The 24,319-nt window shown below is 37.1% G+C and overlaps 1 protein-coding gene across 1 annotated transcript in view; it reads left to right on the top strand.

The window, feature by feature from the left end:
• The window catches only part of LOC134650339 (bifunctional heparan sulfate N-deacetylase/N-sulfotransferase), a 157,580-nt gene that overhangs the window by 109,458 nt on the left and 23,803 nt on the right, over nt 1-24,319 (top strand). Inside the window, exons 4-9 of the mRNA XM_063505300.1 lie at nt 1,126-1,378; nt 5,622-5,784; nt 8,467-8,673; nt 16,456-16,633; nt 22,281-22,526; nt 23,801-24,113. Coding sequence (XP_063361370.1) covers nt 1,126-1,378; nt 5,622-5,784; nt 8,467-8,673; nt 16,456-16,633; nt 22,281-22,526; nt 23,801-24,113 — 1,360 coding nt within the window. The remainder of the gene's footprint in view (nt 1-1,125; nt 1,379-5,621; nt 5,785-8,466; nt 8,674-16,455; nt 16,634-22,280; nt 22,527-23,800; nt 24,114-24,319) is intronic.

Below are 24,319 nucleotides of genomic sequence, written 5' to 3'. Positions count from 1 at the left end.
CAAAACGACAGGAATTTAAGGGACAAACCCTCCCAATCAATTAGGGTTCGGGTAGTTGCAATAGACCCGGGTAAAGTTTGCTATACATGTATTTAATTACCTTGAAATGATTTTACTGAAATTTAAATATTTTTCAGTATTCCTGAGTTTTGTTTATTGGAAAGTAAATCCAGGTTTGTAGAATGTAGAGGCATCCGATTTTACTTCATTTTTATTTATGGATACATTTTCTCAGAACTGTACATTACTTACTTAATTTAATTGATAACAACTCTGCCACGTAACCAGATATTTCAGCCTGCCCTGCTAGTTCTTAATATAGGTCAGACGAAAATTATGACTAACGCGGATATGCCGTGTTGGAAAATAAGACTCAGAACTTAAATTGCACGGCTGAGTAGATATCTTCCTGTCCAATTTCGTGAAGCACGACATGCATGCCCTACTTTTTATAATCAGTCAATTTTCCATGTTGAAGGTTCACCAAGTTAATAATAGAGTACATTTTGATAAAATGTGTGTTGACTGTGAGAATATAGAATTTGGAGCAAATGATGGATGATTTAATAATTTGTGGTTTCAAAATATTTAGGGTTAACATGTAAACGAAATCTATTTTTGGTTTTCATACTAATTTATCCATATAATCCCGTCGAATAAATAACTTACTCAAAAATATTGGTGCAAACAAATTTGTTCTCACGTTACAACGAAGCTGGAGCAATTAAGGGTATAAAATTAATGATGGAATGTTTATGTTTGGAAACTTAAGTTGCTAGTCATTATTACACATGGCAGGCAGTTTATCATTTTATTTTACTTTACTTTTTTTAACTACTTAACTAACCTTTAGTTTTGTATACAATGACTTGATAATTAATTGACTGAGCAAGCGCGAAGTATCTCCGTTTCAGCTTGGACAACAATGCCTTCGTTTGTCCAACTGTTCGCCTCTCCAGATCGCATTTATAAACCGATTCTTGTAAAATATTGAGAGCAGGATTGATAAATTGATTTTTTTGTCAATTTAATTTTTAAATTGTCGGAGTCATAGGGTTTCGTCACAGAGACAACAGTTATTATTGATTGTGCAATGCAAGTTCTAATAGGTATATTTTTGTGCAGGTACAAGGTGGAAGTCGCAGGCAAGAGCCTGCCCGTGCTCACCACCTTGGACAAGGGCCGCTACGGCGTGATCGTGTTCGAGTCGCTCTCCAAGTACGCCAACATGGACAAGTGGAACCGCGAACTGCTCGACAAGTACTGTCGCGAGTACTCCGTGGGTGTCGTCGGGTTTGCCACGCCGGGCGAGGAGACGCTGGTCGGCGCTCAGCTAAAGGGATTTCCGCTTTTTATGCACACCAATCTCAGACTTAAGGTATCAGACGTATATTAATCGATATTAAGCTTTCGTGAGACATATTTTAAACTGTTTAGACAACAACGGATCAGTGCACGAGTTGCAGTCGCCGCGAGCACTCGAGCCTGAGGAAGGACCCCCGAAGGCCCCGAAACATGTCGCCAATAGCGACTAAAAATTCAAGTGAGTGAAACCGTTGTCGTCTAAACGTATATTAATGTTATATGGCAGACTGACAGTGATATAAAATGCTATTTCATTCTAAGAGTGGCGCCAATAAACAAGTGCAAGTGAGGTTCACTGAAAATTATATCATATCACACATATAATTTACCTCCCGGTTAGGGTTTGCACGACGGATCCAAAATGTATGGGAATATCCGCGGATCCGGATCCAGATCCGGATAATTTCATACATTTCGGATCCGGATTGCAAACCCTACTCCCGGTCAACGTCAATAGCATCCATGTTGTTCAGAATAGTGTATATTCCTAATACACCTACATTTATAAGCTAAGTTTCATGACTATTTGAATTACTTAAGTTTTTTTCCATTAGGTAAATGTGTAGGAATCTCGGTATTTTACCACTTGACTGTACATACATATACAGTTTTACTATATATATATATCTAATGTTGTTACCAGAAAATTCCAAAAACTGCTTTGTTTGCTATCGCATTTCTACCTTGAAATCAACATCAAACTACAATTTACTTTTCACCTCAGCAGCTCGAACAAGGGTACTTTGCTACTTAAAAACAGTGAGCAAAATCGCATTTTGCTCACTGAGTGAGACAAAATGAGCAAAATGCGATTTTGCTCACTGTTTTTAAGTAGCAAAGTACCCTTGTTCGAGCTGCTGAGGTGAAAATTTAATTGTCGGTATATCTTAAGAAAACATGAGTGAATAGAGGTAAGTGATGAAGAAGGAATACATTTTTCGGGTTCTCTAATATGTTCTCACTGCTGAGGTGAAAAATATTGTGTACTACACGAGATCAAAGTTATTTACATCTCGTGCGCTTTTGAGTCCCTTACTACGCTCAAGATTCTAAATTAGATTCACGAGCGTAGCGAGAGTAGAGAGATATTATAGAATCTTTCGCTTGCACGGGACTCAAAATAAGCACTCGAAGAAATATCAAACGTTGATCTCTTGTTGTACAAATAACTATTGTTATCCAGTAGAACGCCTGAAATCACTAAGCTTCAGAAGAATAAGACACAAACAATAAAGTCCTAACCACCTCAGATTCCTATCTCAGTTACTTACAACTTGCCGCGATATGCTAATGAAATGGACGGCATTACCATAATAAGAACTCTTTCTAATGGAAAACATCGCTCTTACTTGAATTTATTCTATTCTTTATACGGCACAATTATAAACTTTATTTATTTAGAGTAATCAGTGCCTAAATATTTAAATATGGTTTATAATAACACCACTGACTATTTAATGAAAAAATGTTACCCTACCTTCCCAATACTTTTTGTGTTTGAATGAATAGTTGAACGAGAATTTGTATATTAATCATAATATATATGTATGCAATGTTAACGATATTGGCTCGGAATTATTTTGAAGGATTATTCAACAAAAACGGTATGTTTTTAATTGGATTATCGTTATCGATTCGGGGAATTTACGATGTCAAATTCTGCGCTAGGTACCAAAAACAGCATTTAATTTAATTTGTGCAAGTCAACTACTAAAATTTTATAGATGAATTGGCAACCTAATCTCTGCAAACAACTTTACACTCACGTTTAAAACTACCGATAAAGTGCAAGATAATCTCAGCAAGCTTTAGGTGTAAAAGCCATTAATCTTCTTAGCACATCGAACTCTATTGAGTGGCGGTAGCACAGTTGCTATAAGTATAGTTGCAGCTATTTTATCGCCATCACTATCGTTTAATTAGATTGGCATCAAAGCTCGTTGTCTATGCTTAGTGCTTACTCTCTAGTCTAGTTTAGTTCGCTAGTTCGCAACTGGCATAATGTTAATTATCTTATCTTATACCTTTAAACGAGCAATTCTTGTTTATTTATTTATATATATATTTCGGGGATCTCGGAAGCGGCTCTAACGATTTCGATGAAATTTGCTAGGTATATGGGGCTTTTCGGCGGCGAAAAATCGATCTAGCTAGGTCTCATTTCTGGAAAAACGCAATTTTTTTTATATGTTTTCCCAGCAAAGCTCGGTAGGTAATATTATATTAATTTCAATTTTTAAACCTTCCGTCATGTTTTAAACATTTAGGTAATTTCTCTTAAGGTAGACACTTACACTAATAGACGAAAATGTGTTTGAGAAGGCTTAACTCAAGAGCGCTTATTAATAATTAAGCATTTGAGCGTCAAGTTTCAAGCACAAATTATGAGCCCCTTTTGCATAGCAAGATAGATACATACCTAGGTATAATATTGTTTTCGGAACTTTAGACATAGATACATTAAAAATAAATGATCCCAATGTTACTTGTATACTTGGGTACATAATATAATATAATATAATATATTTATTTATATATGTATTTATGCATGTTTGTATATATGTAATTTTATATTGCTGTTATTGTTATATGTGTAAGTGTATAATTAGAATATTGTTTAGAATACTTGATTTGTGTTTCATATTTCTTCTCTTTGTCTACAATCCTGCACTAAGTATAAGTTTTCTGTTTGAGCCATTGGTTGACTGGTAGAGAATGCCTTAAGGCATTAAGTCCGCCATTTGTACAAATTTTATCGTGCAATAAAGTTTAAATAAATAAATAAAATAAATACATACCTATGTGTAATTTTAATAAAGTTAGTTAAAAATATGTAAAATATACAGCGTGTATTTTTAATATAACCGCATATTGAAACGAGCCGCAGGTTTTACTACTATGAAACGTTTCGAAAGAATTTTCTAATTTCGGCTTAACTAACAGAGTGCAATTAATTTGTGTTTTTTTTTTTCGAGCGGCATTATATTGCGTACATACAATATATGTACCTACATAGTCATCACTTGTGTGACAGTTGTAACGTCGCGTCAGTAAGTAAGACGTTTTGAATAAGCAGAAAGTAGGTATGTAGCTTGGAGAATACAACTAAACGGAGTAGCCATTAACAGGCTTTCCCCTCTGTCGAAAATAGGCGGCCAACGGTCATACACAATGTATGGACTGACGTTTATCTGACATGGCTATTTTTACGTTACGCATACATTTGACGTTCCCCTCCCCCGCAAAAATCGGCAGACTGTTTTGTACAGAAAATTACAGACAAGGCGTCTCCGTTTGATTATATCCTCTAAGGTATGTAGTGATAGCTGCGAGCTGAATTATGTTATAAGGAAAAATAAATGACGTAAATCTTTAGTACCTAAAACATCGAGAGCTACATATATGAAATCTAATTCATTAGAGTCTATAGTAGCTGCCCTAAAATTATGACTATACGTTCTAGTCATTATATAGTTAGTACGAACAGTGTTAGTAACTTTGGACGCCACATATTTGGAGCACAGGTCTCCGTGAACGTGATCTTTGGCACTCAATACGATATTGTGCATCGTGGGTAAGCGCAATATCGGAAACGAGAGCCTAATAGAAGACACTCGGCACCGGAAAGTATTTGTGATTCAAGTTTTGTAATATGCAATGGCGTTATTCATAAACGGTTGCTAACTTAAACAGTTGATGTTCGTCGTTTGTTCCTATCTGTCGTTATGCCATAGAGAGGGACAAACGACGATCATCAGCTGATTAACTTAGCAGACGTTTATGAATAACGCCGTTAGTCTTTAAGTTTCCTTTACGAGCTGGTGTGGTGAAAATAGGTAAATAATAGAATAGAATACATTTATTCGTAAGAACAAACGAGATTTATTCGTAAGAACAAACGAGACAAAACAAAATGTATTTTTTTCACCCGTACACATTGACGTATAATATCTAAGGACGGGCTAATGGGGCACTAAACTTCATACTAGTTCAGCGGTGCTACCCACGAATTTCAGCCAATCGTGCAGTCTAACGCGACTAGTTGCGACCAATAGCGCGCGTAACGCGAACTCGTCAACCAATCGCGCGCGTTATGTGAACTCATCAACCAATCGCGTTGTAGCGATTTCACACCGCTGTACTGGCCCCTATCATGCCTCATTATTATTGCCCGTAAAGCCAGTCCCTAAGATATCTATGTCAATGGCCGTACAGCTTTTACTTGTCTTGATTTTAATTTTAAACCTTGCATCCAGGACGCGACGTTGAACCCTGCGTCGCCGGTGTTGCGGCTGGCGCGGGCGGGCGAGACGGCCTGGGGCGCCCTGCCCGGCGATCACTGGACTGTGTTCCGAGCTAACAGCTCCACGTACGAGCCAGTCGCGTGGGCGTTACGGCAGAACGAGTACGGCGCAAGCGGTGAGCTCTTCTTTCTTACGCAACGTACAATAGTTAGCCCCCTGGATTGAAATACCCAGGCTGATTGACATAAAACACTTTATAGTAATTTCCTTTTGCACGCATCCTAGTCATAGATGTCAGTAAAATGAGGTAGATATGGTGGCGCACGATCGTGAGCCATTAAATATAGGTTACGGGATTGAGTTAGTCGTATGAGTGACGCTAACGTGTCAAGTTGTCACAATCGTTGAATCAAATTTTAGTTTTGTCAACTAGGAACGTCACACGTCTACATAAATAAAAGGTCATTGATCCTAGTTAGCCCTCCGGATTGCTACTCGGTATGTTTATACTTGTGAATCGAAGACTAATTGAACCAACAGCTTGTTCCACGAGACCGTCCCCTGGGAGATTTTTTAAGCGACCTAGATAGCCCTTCGGTTTGTTAATGTAACTATTTTGATAGTTGAGTAGTTCCGCACCATCAATTTCGTCCACGGAGCTGTCGCCTGAGCGCTGCATCTGACACGATGACGTTTCTTTCAAGCGACCTAGTTAGCCCTCCGAGTTGTCACGCAGGCTGACGTTGATAGGTGTGCATCCAGCGTTTAGCGCTGCGAAGTATCGTGTGACTATTAGTGAGAAACTTTATTTATAATGGTTGTGTATCTATTTATGGTAATTAGAACAAGACGTAATTTATAACATACCTATCTCCTTCTGGATTATCGCAGATATTTCTGATTTTCAGGACAAAGAATTGCGTAGTATTGTCGAGTAAAAGTGACGTTCGGGTGGCAACAACAGCTGCATTACTATTGCGACAATGAGTGACGTTCATTACTGTCGCGATTAGAACGTTCATTCCGTCGCTCGTTTTATTAAGGAAATTGACAGCGACCGCGTCAAAGTCACCGCAGTAATGCCGCAATATCGCAACAGTTATGCAGCTGCAGATGCTATACGAACTTTATCTTTAACTAGTTAATTAGCTCCAATAAGTATGGGTCTAATCAATTCTGATGTGTGTTTATTTCGTTTATTCACTTTGTAAGCAAAAAGTCTCGTGTTGTCTCATGTTGTTCTGTGAATTTTGTTTTTGGATTTCCTCCGGTTCTTCGTATTCAGCGTTTCGTAAACATTGTACAGTGCCGCCATCCTTTCTACTTCGTATTATTTAAGGCACATTGTCTCCGTTTGTAATGTATTTGTTTTTGCATGTGTTAGATAAAACGAAATAGCAGAAAGGCGATATTACCCTCGAGATATACGCGCCCCGTATATTTTATTGGAATTGAAGAATTCTTTACAGCAGGGTCAACAGGGTATACGTTATTTAGATATTAGGTAGGTACTTACTTAAAATGTACACGCTAAATGAACGGTGTAAAGGAAAAGTACCTGACTGTACTTTATTGTAGATACAGAATTGTACGACGGAACGCTCAAATTATAAAACATATATTGGGCATATATAATCGTTTCCAAAAATGTTTTTTATATCGTTTTTTCATCCGTTTGTTCCCATTTGTTATATAAATAAAAAAGATTAAAATCATAACAGGAACGAAACGCACGCAACGTTCCGGACGAGCAAATAAAACGTGTTAAATATTCACGAGTCGTTCGCTTCGACCAAATTAAAATCTTTGGAAGCGAGCAAACTGACTTTCTGTATTAAAACTCTTGCAAATGGGATACTAAAAGTTCGCGCAATAAAAGGTGCATTTTAACAAAGCAATTGCATTTATTATACATGCATATCTATTTTTAGACATGATATCCAGTTAATTTTTTTTATTTCTTTATATATTTATATAAGTTTTCCGTGTTTACATATTATTTTTGTCATATATCATGTGGGGCTCTACCGACTGGTGCTTTACTATAGGTATCTGTGTACAATAATACATATATAGTATCATGTTATGCCACAAATAAATGATTATGGTTGTGTGTGCGTTTGTGACCTAATTCAATTATATGATATTTGATTTGTGTTGACTTTGTAACCTTTATTTTAATGATTATCCCCTTAACCCTTATTCATAAATCTTTGCAAGCGTCAATTAGTTAATTTACATTTATCCCTTTCTTACAAATAGATAAGTCAAAATGACATATTAAGACAAACGATTGATAGCTAATTGAGGCTTGTACTGTTTGTATGAATAACGCCATACAAAAAATCATTAAAATAAAGGTTACGATGTCAACACATATCAGAATATGAATGAGTTCTCAAAAGATTTTTTTGCCAATGATCATGATAATTTGTGTAAATTTGAGGTCTATGCATTTCTTTTATGTAATTGAATAAATCAAACGTAGTTTTTGCTCCAACACAGTATCAGCAAAAAGCGCGAGAATCCAAACAATCGTCAAAAGCGTATTAGAATAAGTACGTACTCAACGTTTATTCGACTTGTCGCAGTCATCTTTGATTGTTTTTATTGCAAAAGTTTGGAACGAAAGAAAAGTTTGCTGTAAGTTTAGGAGGTACTCCTGCAATATGCAAAATATGCCCTTTAGACTAGGTTGCATAACAGTTTATTTCAGTTTGTTTATACTGTTTTGCCTTATTGAGTTAGTATTCAAAATATTTATCTGTTTATTCTTTTTGATTGTGTTTATTTAAAATTTCTCGCTTCATTTAGTAGAAGCACATAGCGAGATGACTATAACCTCATATTTTTACAGAAGAGCGACTGCCGCTAGCGACGGCGATACAAGACCATGGGCGACTGGACGGTATCCAGCGCGTGCTGTTCGGCTCCGGGCTGCAGTTTTGGCTGCACCGGCTGCTGTTCCTCGACGCGCTCAGCTACCTCAGCCACGGCCAGCTCAGCCTCAGCCTCGAGCGGTGGATCCTCGTCGACATCGACGACATCTTCGTGGGCGAGAGAGGTGAGTCCATACATGAGCACGGACTGGACACCCAGCCTGTTCGGCTCCGGGCTGCAGTTCTAGCCGCCCCGGCTGCTGTTCCTCGACGCGCTCAGCTACCTCAGCCACGGCCAGCTCAGCCTCAGCCTCAGCCTTAGACATTTTCGTGGGCGAGAGAGTTAAGTCCGATTGTATGATACTTTTGGCACATACTTTTTTATTAGATACGATGCGCGTATCCATCCCTCTGGAGCATCCAATCCATGTATCCACCACTCGGAAATAATTGTGATTCAAACATTTTTTCGTAAAAATGTAAATGAAATGGGAACGATTTAAGATTTATTCAATGACGCGGTAATCTCATTGAACACCCGCCCATAACCGTAAGTATAGCAAATTCTATACTTACGCCACATTTCTGTCTAAAGGCGGATTAATTGTGTACGCCTTGTACGACATTGAATTTATCGGAAATACGCTACTTCCCGCTTGAAGGTAATGCGAACGATTGCTTAACCTAATCTGTGGCTTGGCTTCACTGGGAATTATAGGTACCTACACCTATATTCGGTCAAAAAAGAGTAGCAATTTAATAAAACCAAATTACTTGGTAACACCAGATTTATTGATATGAATATGTGTCAAAACAATCTAATTGCATTCACATAGTGGCAAACAGGTCGCGCGTAATATGCGGCAGAATGAGATATATGAATGATGGTGCTCAGTGACGCCCTCCATATACATATAGGTACCCATTATACTCTTTCTTTTGGGACTGTAACAGGTTACATGCTTTATTTTCCAATATGTACTTCTTAATTGAACTTCTTCATTGATCGAATGGACACCAAATTAAATTATTTAACTACAAGTATTATTTTCTAAAATAAAGCCTGAAAAGCTGACCTCTCATCAATTATGTTAATATGGTAATATTCTACCATTCCCATTGCAGCAACTTGCAATAAAACTCAATGATTTATAACTCAAGATAGGTTATAGGCATTCCAAAATTGAAGCGCGTAACTTGTGACAAATTGGACAAGTTGCCTTTAGTCGCGGCTGGACAAGCGAGAAATGTGCACGTGCTAACGAGCTCCGGCACACCGAAAGAGAAAGAGACGACCTTATGTTTAACAACGAGTGTGACAAAGATGGACGGAATGAGAAAATTAATCAAAAATAACAGATTTCTTCGTAGGTACAGAAATAAATATGGAAGTATTTTTTGTGCTCCTCAAGTATGAGGATAACCTATCTATAGTTATATAATATCATTGATAAAACTACTAATTATTGACGGATTAATATAAAAGTGCATTGAAACCACACCTAATTGTATCGAACAATTCTCGACGATTCCGAGTGTAAATGGGACTTTTGAAACTTTCAAGCTATAGTAGCGTATTATTTAGTAAGAGTTCGATGCGCGGTAAGGCCCGTAACTGTTCCGTTTGAGCTAGATTTGTAGCGTCCGGTACTATCCTTTACGACACTTATTTACAAACTACTAATGTTCAAAAGGTTAGGTAGGTACTATATTTCGGTAATATAAAAAGTTTATAGGTAGGTATTTGTGTATATGGCGATATTTGGTGAACATTCGTCCGAATGAGTGTTATGGCTTTTATCACGAAAATATTAATTAGGTATTTTATCCACACAAAACCCATTTCCAAACCTACCTTTACAAAATACATTTCGTATTAAAATCATAGAATAGGTATGTTACAAATTGTTAGCATTGACCAATATTGGAATACATTTCCAACTAAAATATTACAATCGCCAATTATTATTCAAAGCTACTGGCAAATTTATAATTTTGTGCCATAAATTGTCAGTATTCTTATATGTACTTACTAGCTGTTGCCCGCGACTTCGTACGCGTGGATTTGTATATTGGTGGTTATAAATTCTACATTAGCTTGGAACATTATGCAGCAAAAGATAGCAGTAGGGATGGTTAATCATTTGTTAATTATTATACAACGCATGAGATTTGTCTTTCACAATCTGGCTACGAAGCTTCAAGCCCCTAACTGAATAAAATAATGTTCTCGATATAATCTCTCTCAACCCCCAGAAGATTTTCAAGTCCACTATTTAATAAAACCTAAAACCTTTAGTTTAGTGTTTAAACCTTTAGTTAGGGGATGAATTTTTAAAAACGCTAAAATTACTTTTCTTGTATTCTAATAATATGCCTTTATACAACGATTCAAGTCCTGCACTCAAATAAATATTTGGGTTCCATACAAACTTTCAACCCCCTTTTCACCACCTTGGGGGATGAATTATCAAAGACTCTGAAATTAGTTTTCTTTTCTCTTAATAAAATACCTTTTTACGAAGCTTCAAGTTCCTAGCTTTAAATAATAAATTATAGGTAACCTAAACAAACTTTCAACCCCTTTTTAACCCTGTTATGCGATGATTTTTTTAAAAAGCGGAAATTAGTTTTTTTGTGTTCTAATAATATGGCTTAATACAAAAATTTAAGTCCCGCATTCTCAAAAATATTTGATCTCCATACAAACTTTCAACCCCTTTTTCACCTCCTCGGGGGATGAATTTTTAAAAACGCTGAATAGGTTTTCTTGTTTTTTAATAAAATACCTTTTCACGAAGTTTCAAGTTCCTAGCTTTAAATAAAATTTGAACCCTGTACAAACTTTCAACCCCTTTTGGACCGTTATTGGGGATTAATTTAAAAAAAATCTGAAATTACTTTTCTCGTATTCTAATAATATATCATTATACAAAGATTCAAGTCCCGCACTTAAAAAAAATTTTGACCTCCATACAAATTTTCAACGCCTTTTTCACCACCTTAAATGTTGAATTTTGAAAAACGCTGACCTGAGTTTTCTTCTCTTTTAATGAAATAACTTTTTACGAAGTTACAAATTCGTAGCTTAAAATAAAATTTAAACCCTATACATACTTTCAACCCCTTTTAACCCTTTTAAGCGAAGAATTTTTTTTAAACGCTGAAATTACTTTTCTTGATATCTAATATTATGCCTTTATACAAAGATTCAAGTCCCGCACTCTCAAAAATATTTGATCTCCGTACAAACTTTCAACCCCTTTTTCACCACCTCGGGGGATGAATTTTTAAAAACGCTGAAATTAGTTTTGTTGTTTTTTAATTTAATACCTTCTTGCGAAGTTTCAAGGTCCTAGATTAAAATAAAATTTGCACCCCAAGACAAAGTTTCATCCCCTTTTTTACCCCCTTAGGGGTTGAATTTTACACTACACAATTTTAATTTTAATTTTACAATTACTTTTTTTTGTAATCGGCTATTATGCCTTTCTAAGAAGTTTCAAACCATTTGTAATGGATTCAAACTTTCAACCCCTTATTAACCCTGTTAAGGGATGATTTTTTAAAAACGCTGAAATTACTTTTCCTGTCTTATAATCATACCCCGCAACGTAGCTAGCAAAACCGTAGCAAGTGACAGTTTTGTGTCAGGGTTGGCGATTATGATGAACCATTTTGCTTTAACTTTATTGTATGTAAGATTAATAAAATTGATCGAGAACCCTGTTGACCCTCTTCCGATATAACTCGGTTTAATTTACTGTCAAATAATATAAATTAACAAATCAATGTCAATATTAGATGCGTTTCAATGTAGGTATCTGTTATTTTGTTTATAAAATCACGTTTTTTTTCGCATTTCTTTCAAATATTAACATGGAATTTTCATTGCTTGAAAATATTGGTGTGTTTGAAAACAAAGAAAAAATATTTTTTGTAAGTACTTTAGTTTATGCGTAGTAGTGATAACCCTGACGTACAACTGCTACAGATTTGCTAGCTCGGTTGCGAGGTATGCTTATAATAATATACCCATATACAAAGTTTCAAGTCCCACACTCACAAAAATATTTGATCTCCATACAAACTTTCAACCTCTTTTTCACCACCTTGGGGAATGAATTTTCGAAAACGCTGAAATTACTTTTCTTATTTTTTAATATAATACATTTTTACAAAGTTTCAAATTCCTAGCTTAAAATAAAACTTGAACCCCATACAAACTTTCATCCCCTTTTTAACCCTTTTAAGGGATGAATTTTTAAAAACGCTGAAATTACTTTTCTTGATTTCTAATATTATCCCTTTATACAAAGATTCAAGTCTCGCACTCTCAAAAATATTTGATCTCCGTACAAACTTTCAACCCCTTTTTCACCACCTCTGGGGATGAATGTTTAAAAACGCTGAAAATAGTTTTGTTGTTTTTTAATTTAATAACTTTTTGCGAAGTTTCAAGGTCCTAGCTTAAAATAAAATTTGCACCCCAAGACAACGTTTTATCCCCTTTTTTACCCCCTTAGGGGTTGAATTTCCTAAAACGTCGCAATTACTTTTTTTTGTAATCGGCTATTATGCCTTTCTAAGAAGTTTCAAAGCATTTGTAATGGATTCAAACTTTCAACCCCTTTTTAACCCTGTTAAGGGATGAATTTTTAAAAACGCTGAAATTACTTTTCCTGTCTTATAATAATATACCCATATACAAAGTTTCAAGTCCCACACTCACAAAAATATTTGATCTCCATACAAACTTTCAACCCCTTTTTCACCACCTTGGGGGATGAATTTTCGAAAACGCTGAAATTACTTTTCTTGTTTTTTAATATAATACATTTTTACAAAGTTTCAAATTCCTAGCTTAAAATAAAACTTGAACCCCATACAACCTTTCATCCCCTTTTTAACCCCCTTAGGGGTTGAATTTTTCAAAATCGCTTCTTATCTCTTGTACACTTTATAAATGCAACCTAGTGTGCAAATTTCAACTTTCTAGCTTTTGTAGTTTCGGCTCTGCGTTGATGAATCAGTCAGTCAGTCAGTCAGTCAGTCAGTCAGGACACTTGCATTTATATATATAGATTATCCGTAAGCAGATTCCCCTGTACCGCCTCGGGCCATGTTGTATTTTAATCATAACAATATAAAGAATTTAAATTCCTCAAACGTGAACCTCATTATATACACCAATAAACATTCGGAGATCTTCTCATACTAATTCCTTAGTTAAAATAAAAAAGCGGCCAAGTGCGAGTCGGACTCGCCCATGAAGGGTTCCGTATTTAGGCGATTTATGACGTATAAAAAAAAAACTACTTACTAGATCTCGTTCAAACCAATTTTCGGTGGAAGTTTACATGGTAATGTACATCATATATTTTTTTTAGTTTTATCATTCTCTTATTTTAGAAGTTACGGGGGGGGACACACACATTTTACCACTTTGGAAGTGTCTCTCGCGCAAACTATTCAGTTTAGAAAAAAATTATATTAGGAACCTCAATATAATTTTTAAAGACCTATCCATAGATACCCCACACGTATGGGTTTGATGAAAAAAAAAATTTTGAGTTTCAGTTCGAAGTATGGGGAACCCCAAAAATTTATTGTTTTTTTTCTATTTTTGTGTGAAAATCTTAATGCGGTTCACAGAATACATCTACTTACCAAGTTTCAACAGTATAGTTCTTATAGTTTCGGAGAAAAGTGGCTGTGACATACGGACGGACAGACAGACGGACAGACAGACATGACGAATCTATAAGGGTTCCGTTTTTTGCCATTTGGCTACGGAACCCTAAAAAGGCATTGGTAAGAGAAAGCGCATGCATATACAGTTAAGAATGTTTTTGTTTGGACCCTAGATCATCTGAGTTTCTTGCTTCTTGTATTCCCACAGACGCACCGTATCGTACACGTATAGTAGATATCCACCCCCTGACAAAAATCACGTTAGGTACCGAATTAAATATTGTTATGGTTAAGAGTCCGTAGGCAAAATTCAGCTGATTATTTACGCTAAACTTTTTTCATGATTGGGCGTTTTTTTTTTTAAAGTTGTCCCCTACACTTTTTTTTTTAAATTTGGGACTTTTTATGTTATTTCTACTCAGAATCACGAGCTCTTTCTATCCTAATAGGAGAAAAAAAGTGTCCCAAAATTTCCATACATTTTTCGATCTTTCCATTCCGCGACCGCCATACATAGTCTATGAAAAATGGTGACGGAATGAAAATAAAAACCTTAGGACACTTTTATTCTCCTATTAGGATAGGAAGAGCTCGTGATTCTGAGTAGAAATAACATAAAAAATCCCAAATTAGAAAAAAAAGTGTAGGGGACAACTTTAAAAAAAAAACGCCCGATTACAGTATGTATGCATAAACAACCAAGTCATACAAGTTCCTATGTCCGCTTCCCAAATGCCTGGAACACCATTGGTCCGTGATGCATAAAGTAATTTCAGTGCAAAAATAACTTACGTCTCAACCTACAATTTTCTTTTACTGCGCCTCATCGGGCGGTAAACGTATGAGATTATAATTCTCGACGTCAAAGTTCGCTACTTCACCGTCGTATCGAGCGAACTGATTCATTAGATATTCTCGTTCTAAGGAGAATTTAATATCCCCGTCTATACGAAAGGTAACTTGATGCCTATAGACTGCTGCAGTCGACTTCGCTAGGAATAAATGTGTAATCCTATTGACGTATAGTGACTAAGCGTTTATAATTAATATTTGCATACCAGTAAATAGTACGTTGTTATTCTTAATAAACGTTACGGTATTATAACTTATAAATATAGATCTCAGCTTATTTGAAATAATAGGTAATGGAAAATTTGCAGTTTAGGTATGCGTCACGTTTAGCGTTTGATTACGAAATCAAGAATACCGTGAAATGATGTACGTGATCTTAGGGAACTAAGTGACTACCTTTTTAGTAATCGAAAATGTTACAAAGTAACATATAAACCAGACTCCAACCAAAATCTTATAAGATAGAAAAGAAAAAACACGAAAGCATGTCTAATTTTCATTTATTTTCAATTGTATATGTGAATGCCAAAGCAGTATCATTTTAGTATAAAATAGAAGCTACTATAGCTAGTGATATAGCCGAGAAATCTGACAAGCAACATTTGAAATAGAAGTAGCTATATTTCTAGAGTAAATTATATATGTAACTGGTAAAAACCCGCGTGACGGCCAATTCTACTCCGCAAGTTTCGCGCGGCTCGCCATATGTTTTGTTTTCTCCTAATTTCCTGGCTTTACGTCGCCTACACATGATACAATACAAATGAACACCACAATAAAAGAAAACAATTCTTACCTGTTATCGAACGAGCGAGCGAAGCGAAGTGAAGTTCTTACATTCAACTTGGAACACACGGCTGGCTAGGGGCACGTCCCGGCATTTCGATGTTTTTAAGCTGAACTATCAGAGGATAGTTTGATACACAATAACTTAAGTAAATTTGTTCTAATTTAAATTAAATTAGGTGAACGTAAAGTCGAGGGCATTATATTTTAGTCATTAAATTTTGAGCAGGCTCGATCAAGAGGTTATTGAGCTAGAAGAGCTTAAAATGCTAAAAAGCTATTTGTGAGGGGTCTTGCTATTCTGGTCATTTTCATTGCAAGAAAGTTTGGTATCAAATGAAAGTTCTCGGTTTACACATTTATGATATTGTTTTTTAATTTAAGATTTTAAAATAATTAGCAAGATTAAATATAATATTAGTATTTGACAAGAAAGATTACGGCTTACCACAGATACAGTTTATTTTAAATTTTCTGTGGTGACTTAAATTTATCAAATAAGGGCTCCACAGATCTTGCAATAAATCACACGCGGTATTCGATCCTTTGACGACTGCATTCAGTTGATGTTTTCGGCGAACCGCGAGTTCTAAGTTCGGGGCGAACTACTAGTTAACTAAAGTTTTTATACGCAGGTACTCGCCTCCACGAAGAGGACGTTGCAGCTCTTCTGGCCTCGCAGGCCGCCTTACAACGCCTGGTGCCGGGGTTCAGGTTCAACCTAGGCTTCAGCGCCAAGTACTATCACCACGGCACGGCGCTCGAGAACCGAGGCGACGACGCGCTTCTCAAGAACAGAGAGCATTTCAACTGGTAAGATTTGCTCTATTATACGCAAGTGTCCCCCTTCAAGAGGAAGTGTTAGCTCTAATCGAATTTAAACTGTTGTGAGGCATACTAACATTGAATAATTTTACGGTTTAGTCTCACTTGTTTTAAGTCACTCGCGCGACATGTTTCGGAGAGCCCAGGTCTCCTTTCTCAAGCACAGTCTAAACCGTAAAATTATTCAAGTGTTAGCTCTCTTGGCCTAGCAGGCCGTCTTACAACACCTAATGCCGGGGTTCAGGTCCAACCTCTGCTTCAGCGCCAAATACTACCACCACGGCATAGTGCTCGAGAACCGCGAACAGAAAGCATTTCAACAATATTTCAAGAACAGTCAACATTTCAACTGGTATGATTAGCTCTATAACACTCAAGTGTCCGCCTGTACCGGTGTAGCGATGTGACGAGTTCACTTTTTTTCAATTCGAATCATTCGAATTGATTCGGCCGCTGATTCGAATTCAAAATCGAGTTGACTCGACTCGACGATTCGCGTGGTTCGCGACAAGGTCACAGGCACAGGCGCGGAGCGAGTTGAGACGGCGAGTTACGCGGCAGTTGTTGTAAAAAGAACCTTCAGGGCACGGAATTAAGGTTTATTTTTGAATGGCCATACTAGCAGTGAACTCGAGTTGGGATACTTGGAATGGCGAATCAAGCGGCAGTTGTTGTAAAATGAACCTTCGGGTCACGGAATTAAGGTTTATTTTTGAATGGTCATAGTACCAATTCGAGTTGAGACGGCGAATCGAGCGGCAGTTGTTGTAAAAAGAGCCTTCGGGCTACAGTATTAAGGTTTATTTTTGAATGGCCTTAGTAGCAGTGTGATAGCGTTGACTCGGCTCGGCGAGTTGTTCGCCGAGTTAGCTAGTGGTCGAGTTGATTCGAATTGCCCATAGTATTGATTCGAATGAACTCATCTGTAGGCTGATTCGAATTATTCGAATCAGATAACTCGACTCGCCCATCGCTATACCGGTGTGGAAGTGGTGGCTCTCTTGGCCTCTCAGGATTTCACATTCAACAGACAGTACTTCTCTACGGCACAAACGCGCTTCTTAACTGTGGGCCCGATTCGGATTTTGAACTAGATATCTATTAGACATCACCAAGATACGACAACGATATTTTTAAGATCTAGCCTGTCAAATTTGACATGTCCGCGATTCTGGAGATTCTCTTCAATGATTTCCACAATGTTTCCTTAACTCTCTCTAAAACGTCTCCTTATGTATTTTTAGATCTCAAAACGATTTTGAAACGATCTTACTACGATAATTTAACGTAAAAGTGACATTGGTTGCCCGAATTGAGCTGCAAAAGATATCTAGTTGAAATCTAAACTACCATGTATTTAGTACATATCGTATCGTTCTCTTCTCTAGAACGGATCTTGTTTTCCGAATACCGCGGTGTGAACTTCAACTAATAAGCTCCGCTTGATTTAGTTATGATACCTATCTGATATGACAGTTTACCTATATGAAATTATTATTATATTTGTTTCTTATACTTTATTGCCATGGATATACTTTTTGCTACATTAATCTTTTGTTGTTATTATATATAGACGTATTTTTATGGGAAATTTTCCAAGGTGGTCTTTACCCAATGTACAATAACAATTTCTACAAGAGACTAATTACTTTGTGTCATAGATTATGAGGGAACAGAAATTCTACATGAAATGTTGATCGAGCCATAAATGTGTTGTGTGTTATTTACTGAACACACGCTCTCAGATTTATAATTCAGATAAGTGTAGTAACATTATGCTAAATGGCCTTTTATGCCTATTCCCGACAATTTTATAGTACTGAGTAACACGCGTCTTTCACGTTATTAAAAAGTATGTTATTTCATAAATGCATTTTCACCTTTATCTTTTGTAAAAAGTTTTGCGCTTGGCAATTCTTTTATCGGTAAGAAATAGTTGAAGTGCCTGTGCATTCCGCCCGTGCCTTGGTTTAGAACAAATGAGGTCGCTTGAATGGAATGGCGTAGGCAATATTTCTGAACGATAAAATACCTCTTTACAAGAAAAGGCTTCGGAAATGCTAGAGATCTTTAAAGGCAGAAAATTTTATTTTTATACGATGGTTTACGGTACGTCCGGGATTACAAAATACTTTGAAAAACCTTATTTATTAACACAGAGGTGTTGATTATGATTATAAAGACAGAAGTGAAACGCGTCTAAAAGGAGACGCTGCCTTTCAATGCGATTTGTTTTCTGCTTTTAATTAGTGTAGTCGTAAACCGAGGGTGTTTTACGACGCACTTTTGACTTTTGTTTATAACGTATTGTTGTGTTGTCTCGCCGAGCCCATTTATACTGACATTACAAATTCTTTTCGTTTATTATGTGTTATATCATGCCAAGCATGTATTATGGCATGCTCATTAATGCGACTTTAAAAATAAGTAAAAACATCAGTGATACGTAAATCCTTGGCCTTATGCGATAATTTGTAATTAATTTAACTGTATACGTTCCGATTCCTGACAACACAGGTCGATAAACAAAATGACCCTTTGTTTTGGAGCGCGAATGATATAGGGTAGTCAAACATGTGCGAACAATGGAGATAACATAGAGAAGATAAAACGGATGATGAATTCACGCTGGAACGTTGTGTTGTCGTGTTTGCCGTGCGTTTTGTTTGATGCCCGCATACAAAAACATACATATATTCAGTATACTACAAAATAAAACAATACCGCAACAAAAGTTGAAACGAGCTCCAAACTACGACAAAAACTACCAACCAACTAAACTAAACCTAGCCTGTGACACTTTTGCGTCACTACGGTCATTTTGATTTATCGTTGCTAACTTTTCAGGACGCAAAAACCTTATTTATTTCTCAGAGTGGTTTAAGCGGAGCGCGGACTGACCGCAAAAACTTTACAACTATTTATTGAGTATCATTTTACATCATTATTAACTCTATTTTTATTCATGAAATTTTACTTGCAGTAAATATTTAACTCGTGTTTTAAAATTTGTGTCTTAGTAGGTATAACTGCCAGTTGTTATCGTAAATGGACAATAATTTATATTAATTGCCGCTATTAGTGGCCCGCGTAATTATGTGTGATATGTGATTGTTAATTACGGTGATAGACAATTATCACTTTCGTGTCTTAATAACATTCGGTGTTTCTCACAATACCTATTCTTTTTCGAGTTGGTATCTTGTTGTAGTTAGTTCACAGTTGAAGAGGCAGGAAAGTTAGCTATAGATGGACGAGTTGGTATGAGCGAGGGGGCTCTCGAATATATGAGTCAATTTATATTCTATAGTGCTCCCGGCCTTGGCCACTACTTCTAGGAAACAAATTACAGTTTTCATTTTGGAATGTTTTACAAGAGACATACTTTTTAAGGTTTCGTACCCAAAGGGTGACAAACGAAACTCAATTACTAAGCTTATTACGCTGTCGGTCTGTCTGTCAGCGGGCCCATCTCATTAACCGTTGTTGCTATACAGTAATGAAATGAAATTTTCTCAGAATATGTTTATTTTATTTTATTGCCGCTTTAACAACAAATAATAAAAAAATCTTTACTTAATTAGAAATGATGGGGAATTTGGGCATGTAAGGAACATATTTTATTAAATTGTAAACATAACTGTTAAACATAATATCCAGGCCTCGGAGTATTTTTAGCACGGTAAGACTAAGGAGAGCTATGAAGTCTTTGTTAACATTAAAATTAAATTCATACTCATACTCATCCTCATTAATTAAGTTCGTCCGAATCGTTTTATAAATACTTAGACTACTTATATGTAATTAATTCTGTTTACATATATTTAATTAAATGTTATATTATAAAAAAGTAATAATATGTATATGTGTATGTTAATATTATTATATTACCCATATTGCAGTGTCATCGCTCCAATATTTTATTTAAGTACTTAACGTACCTACATACTATAATTACTGTTAAGATAAGGAACTATACGTTGTCACTGGCCGCTTTAGATAATGCACTTAATGACATCATATGTCATGTATCAACATATTAAGACGTATGATTTGTTACTTCAATATATTCATTTAAGGCAAATTTCGGAATAAATTGCTGATTTCATTATGACGGATCCACAAATATCTGAAATTTTGCACTGGATTGAACCGTACAAAGATCTTATATACGGTCACGAAAAATGTGTAGTAATGTGTGTGTCTTGTGACGTACATCTCACGCAATTAAGACACACTTTTATATTAAAGCATGTCAACAGCATTCTACACAATACAAAATCTCGCCAACGTTCTTCGTTTATACAGCGCTGGATAGAACCCTATGAAGAGTTAGAGTATAATACCGATCAAGCAGTTATATACTGCACTGTGTGTGAAAGTTCTAAATATGTGTATGAGTAAATCAGATGTCACATTATGTCATGAATATATAGTTACGTATTTCGTTATTGTGATGATCGCTGATATTTATTAGGTCTAGAGCTGTACATAATTTACTTGTACTTAATTAATGAGGATGAGTATGAGTATGAACTTAATTTTAATGTTAACAAAGACTCCATAGCTCTCCTTAGTCTTACCGTGCTAAAAAAACTCCGAGGCCTGATAATATCCCTAAATCTCGGTTTGATAGTTATAGTGTGCTGATAAAAAAGAAGTAGTAAAGCATCAACTAAAATATTGCTGCAACGTTTGTGCCCATAAGATTCCATGTTCACTCAGCTTGTGTTTTCATGCAAATTTGCATTAAGTTCGCTTAAAGCTTTTAGACAAAGGCTGTAGAATTCGTCGCCCAGGTTTGGTATGAACGTGGTCTAAGTCGGCAAACTACGTATACGTACTATATATTCCAAGGATAATAACTTGACGTATATGAGTATGATTCTGCCTCGGCTCGATTTACGGTTTGAAAGTCCCCACTTTCGTGCGAAACAAAACGAAATTCTCATGCCAAATGCCAACCTGCTTATAAATTGATCCAATTGAAGATCGTATGTGCCTAGAGGAGCTTTACTTTTTTGAATGAGTCAAATTGTTATCCCTGATTGTATGCTGAGAATGCGATTTGTTTATTGTGATAGTTCAGCATCTTTATTGGATCAATATTTAAGGTGAAACTGACTGATAGATTTCTATTTCTATGCAATAACGATATTGCAAATCATTTTTTTTTTAAATACACTTGTGTAAAAACATATAGTTAGATAACGATAGTAGTTTGCGATAGTAATTCCAAGTTTAAATAATACATCCTACTACGTCATTCTCTCGCTACTAGGATACTAGGATAGGATAATAAAACTTAATTAACGGCAAGCTTAAACTTAAAGCATTATATTAACCTTTTAACCGCCATAGATTACGTCCTTGTCCGAAGCTAGTTACGCACGAGTAAAACAAAGTGTGTGACCGAAGCTAGTTACGGAGGAGTAAATAAAAAGCTTCGATCGTAACCAGGTTACGAAGCCCCGGTTACGTAGACGGCCGAAGGGTGCTCGTGTCGCCGGGGGGTACGAAGTTACACGAAGTTTTATCTTATTTATCAGACAGCGGCGAAATAAGCCCGATATTGTATGTCTTATATATCAGTACGGCGGTTAAAAGGTTAATTGGTGTTTGCATTTGTCCCTAGGTTTTGCCACATGTGGAACCACCAGCAGCCTCACCTCTACAACAACGTGTCCCAGTTGGAATCCGAGATGATGCTCAACAAACAGTTCGCCCTGTCACACGGCATCCCGACCAACTCGTGTTACTCGGTGTCGCCGCACCACTCGGGCGTGTACCCGGTACACGAACCCCTGTATGAAGCCTGGAGGAAGGTGTGGGACGTGAAAGTCACCAGTACCGAGGAGTACCCGCATTTGAGGCCGGCTAGGTAAGCTGATTAAATCGTTGAAGATATTACGGACTAATTTTAGAACTATTCAATGATATTCAGGTCTGCTCGATTTTTTTTGTTTATTATTAGGTCTTATCTGTAGCTGTGCTATAGGAGCGAATTGAGAAGTGTTATTTAAAATACGAGTGTCACAATTCTCATTAAAATTATCTTAATTACTAGGGCCGATGGTCATAAATAAAGACGTATTGACAGTTTTTTTATCTAACGTCTTTTTGTAAATCGTATTTTGCCTACAGGGGCTTATTGTTTTAAGAGGTTATCAGTCACTGCAGCGAGGGCTGGGCGGTCAAACCCGATAAATCCAAATATATTTTCATTCAAATAAGAATTCTACACAGTACTTATCGGTTTGACCCCTCGCACAGTTTCGCAATTGTGATATTATTATTAGGCGCGAACTTCTCAATAAGAATAAACGCGCAAATTACTAATGATATACCCACATTAACATTACAAATTATTTCCCTTGTCTTCATTTTTCCACCGTAATATTCCTAACTTTGGCAGTAGGTACTGAGATATTTTTCTTCAAAAGCTTTTAAGGAGACCCTTTACACTAAATAGATCTCAGTTATCTGCCCTGCTGCTATAGAGCTCTAATAACATAAAGCTAAGCCTATGCGTTCTGTACGAAACAGCATCAGCAGTTGGAATGATGTACGTCATTAATTCGAGATGGCCTTGTTGTGAACGATCCCTATTTGTTACCCCTAAAAATATGCCGTTGTATAAAAGAGTCGTTGTTGAGTGCTCTGACATCCCATTTCATTTTTCCGCTGAAACGGCTAAACCTTTAACCCTTGTTAGTGTTTTCTGGGCTTACGTTTGATATATTTTGATACAAAGGGTAATCTTACCTGCCTGTCGACCTTTAAAAATATCCCTGGACGAGTGGACGTTTTTATTTAACGTAATAATATTTGTATTGCGGTGACAAATCCAGCTAAGCAGTGCCAAGTTATTAAAAAAACATTAGCTGTTAGCGCGTGACACTTTTTTCTCAAGTGGGATTTGGGAATTGTTTTGGTTGCTCCGTTGTAAATATAAAAACGCGTTTGAACCGTTGGAATAATGGCATGCTTATATGATTATGGAACGTGCCTCGTGTGTGACCTTTGTAATATAAGGGTAGGTCACACGATTCGTTATGACATAATAAACTTACCTCCTACGTTGTCTCGTATCTTAAGGTCTATTGAAAAATAATCTTATTTGCCAAATTAAACATGAAATTGAATGTTACGCAGGTTACGGCGCGGCTTCCGTCACAGAGGGGTGATGGTGCTGCCTCGGCAGACGTGCGGCCTGTTCACGCACACGCTGCTGCTGGAGCGCTACCCCGGCGGCCGGCAGCGCCTCGACCGCTCCATACAGGGCGGGGAGCTGTTCCAGACCGTCATCAACAACCCGGTGAGATATAACCTCGTCATGGTGCTGCCTCGGCAGACGTGCGGCCTGTTCACGCACACGCTGCTGCTGAAGCGCTACCCCGGCGGCCGGCAGCGCCTCGACCGCTCCATACAGGGCGGGGAGCTGTTCCAGACCGTCATCAACAACCCGGTGAGATATAACCTCGTCATGATGCTGCCTCGGCAGACGTGCGGCCTGTTCACGCACACGCTGCTGCTGGAGCGGTACCCCGGCGGCCGGCAGCGCCTCGACCGCTCCATACAGGGCGGGGAGCTGTTCCAGACCGTCATCAACAACCCGGTGAGATATAACCTCGTCATGGTGCTGCCTCGGCAGACGTGCGGCCTGTTCACGCA

The sequence above is a fragment of the Cydia amplana genome, chromosome 8 (assembly GCF_948474715.1).
Source record: "Cydia amplana chromosome 8, ilCydAmpl1.1, whole genome shotgun sequence".
Lineage (NCBI taxonomy): Eukaryota > Metazoa > Arthropoda > Insecta > Lepidoptera > Tortricidae > Cydia > Cydia amplana.
Note: the sequence above shows the minus strand (reverse complement) of the source record. Positions and strands in the feature narration are given on the sequence as shown.